At 65.4% G+C, this 858-nt stretch overlaps 1 protein-coding gene across 1 annotated transcript in view; it reads left to right on the top strand.

The window, feature by feature from the left end:
- Window positions 1-397: 397 nt before the first annotated feature.
- LOC104461801 (E3 ubiquitin-protein ligase DTX1-like) overlaps window positions 398-858 on the top strand; it is a gene marked incomplete at its 3' end in the record, with an annotated part of 1,457 nt that continues 996 nt past the window's right edge. The window contains exons 1-2 of the mRNA XM_010073517.1: window positions 398-548; window positions 702-858. Of these exons, the coding sequence (XP_010071819.1) occupies window positions 398-548; window positions 702-858 (308 nt within the window). The remainder of the gene's footprint in view (window positions 549-701) is intronic.

Here is an 858-nt window from a genome sequence, read left to right as displayed (position 1 = left end):
CACACCCAGCACCTTGCACGCATGGCTGCATACCCACCCAAGGGTGCACCCACACCCATGGGAGGTGCGCTGGCCCAGTGGGGACAAGCAGGCAGGAGGCACCGTGCCATCACCTCAGGGGTCTCGGTGCTGGCTGCCCTTGCAGGGTGGGGGTCCTCTTGGGGCATGGGAGCGGTGGCAGGGGCGATGGGTGACATACTGGTCCCCTGGGGGGGAATGGACACAGGGCATCGCCATGGGGACACCCCGGTGAGACACCTAGCCTGGTTCAGGGAGGACATGATGTCCCCAGTGCCATTGGGTCCCCAGGGATGGACACGTGGCACTGGGTGACAGCCCCATGAGATGTGACAGCAACCCCCCAAGGCTGGCAAGGGGACACCCTGCCCTGAGTCCCATGGGGAGGACGCTGCCCTGGGAACATGCCATGTGTGGAGGGGACATTGCCAGCCCGGCTGAGCCCTGTCCCCTCCTGTCACCGCACAGGGTGCCAGCTCTCCCGGTCAAGAACCTGAATGGCACCGGCCCCGTCCATCCCGCCCTCGCAGGTAAGGGGGGGTCCTGCCGCCGGCCGGATGTCACCGCAGGGTGACATCGTGGGGCTGGGGCACAGGCATGGAGGGATGGAGGGATGGAGGGATGGCAGGAAGGACAGACGGACATGGAATAGAAGGACAGACAGCATCTTTTCCCCGGCGCAGGGATGACGGGCATCCTCATGTGCGCCGCGGGGCTCCCTGTCTGCCTGACCCGCGCCCCCAAACCCATCCTGCACCCGCCGCCCGTCAGCAAGAGTGACATCAAACCCGTGCCTGGGGTCAGCGGCATCTGCAGGAAAACCAAAAAGAAGCATCTCAA

Source organism: Pterocles gutturalis, unplaced genomic scaffold, assembly GCF_000699245.1.
Source record: "Pterocles gutturalis isolate BGI_N339 unplaced genomic scaffold, ASM69924v1 scaffold21277, whole genome shotgun sequence".
NCBI classification, from domain to species: Eukaryota; Metazoa; Chordata; class Aves; order Pterocliformes; family Pteroclidae; genus Pterocles; species Pterocles gutturalis.
The sequence above is the reverse complement of the archived record's forward strand: the minus strand, read 5'-3'. Positions and strand labels throughout refer to the sequence as shown.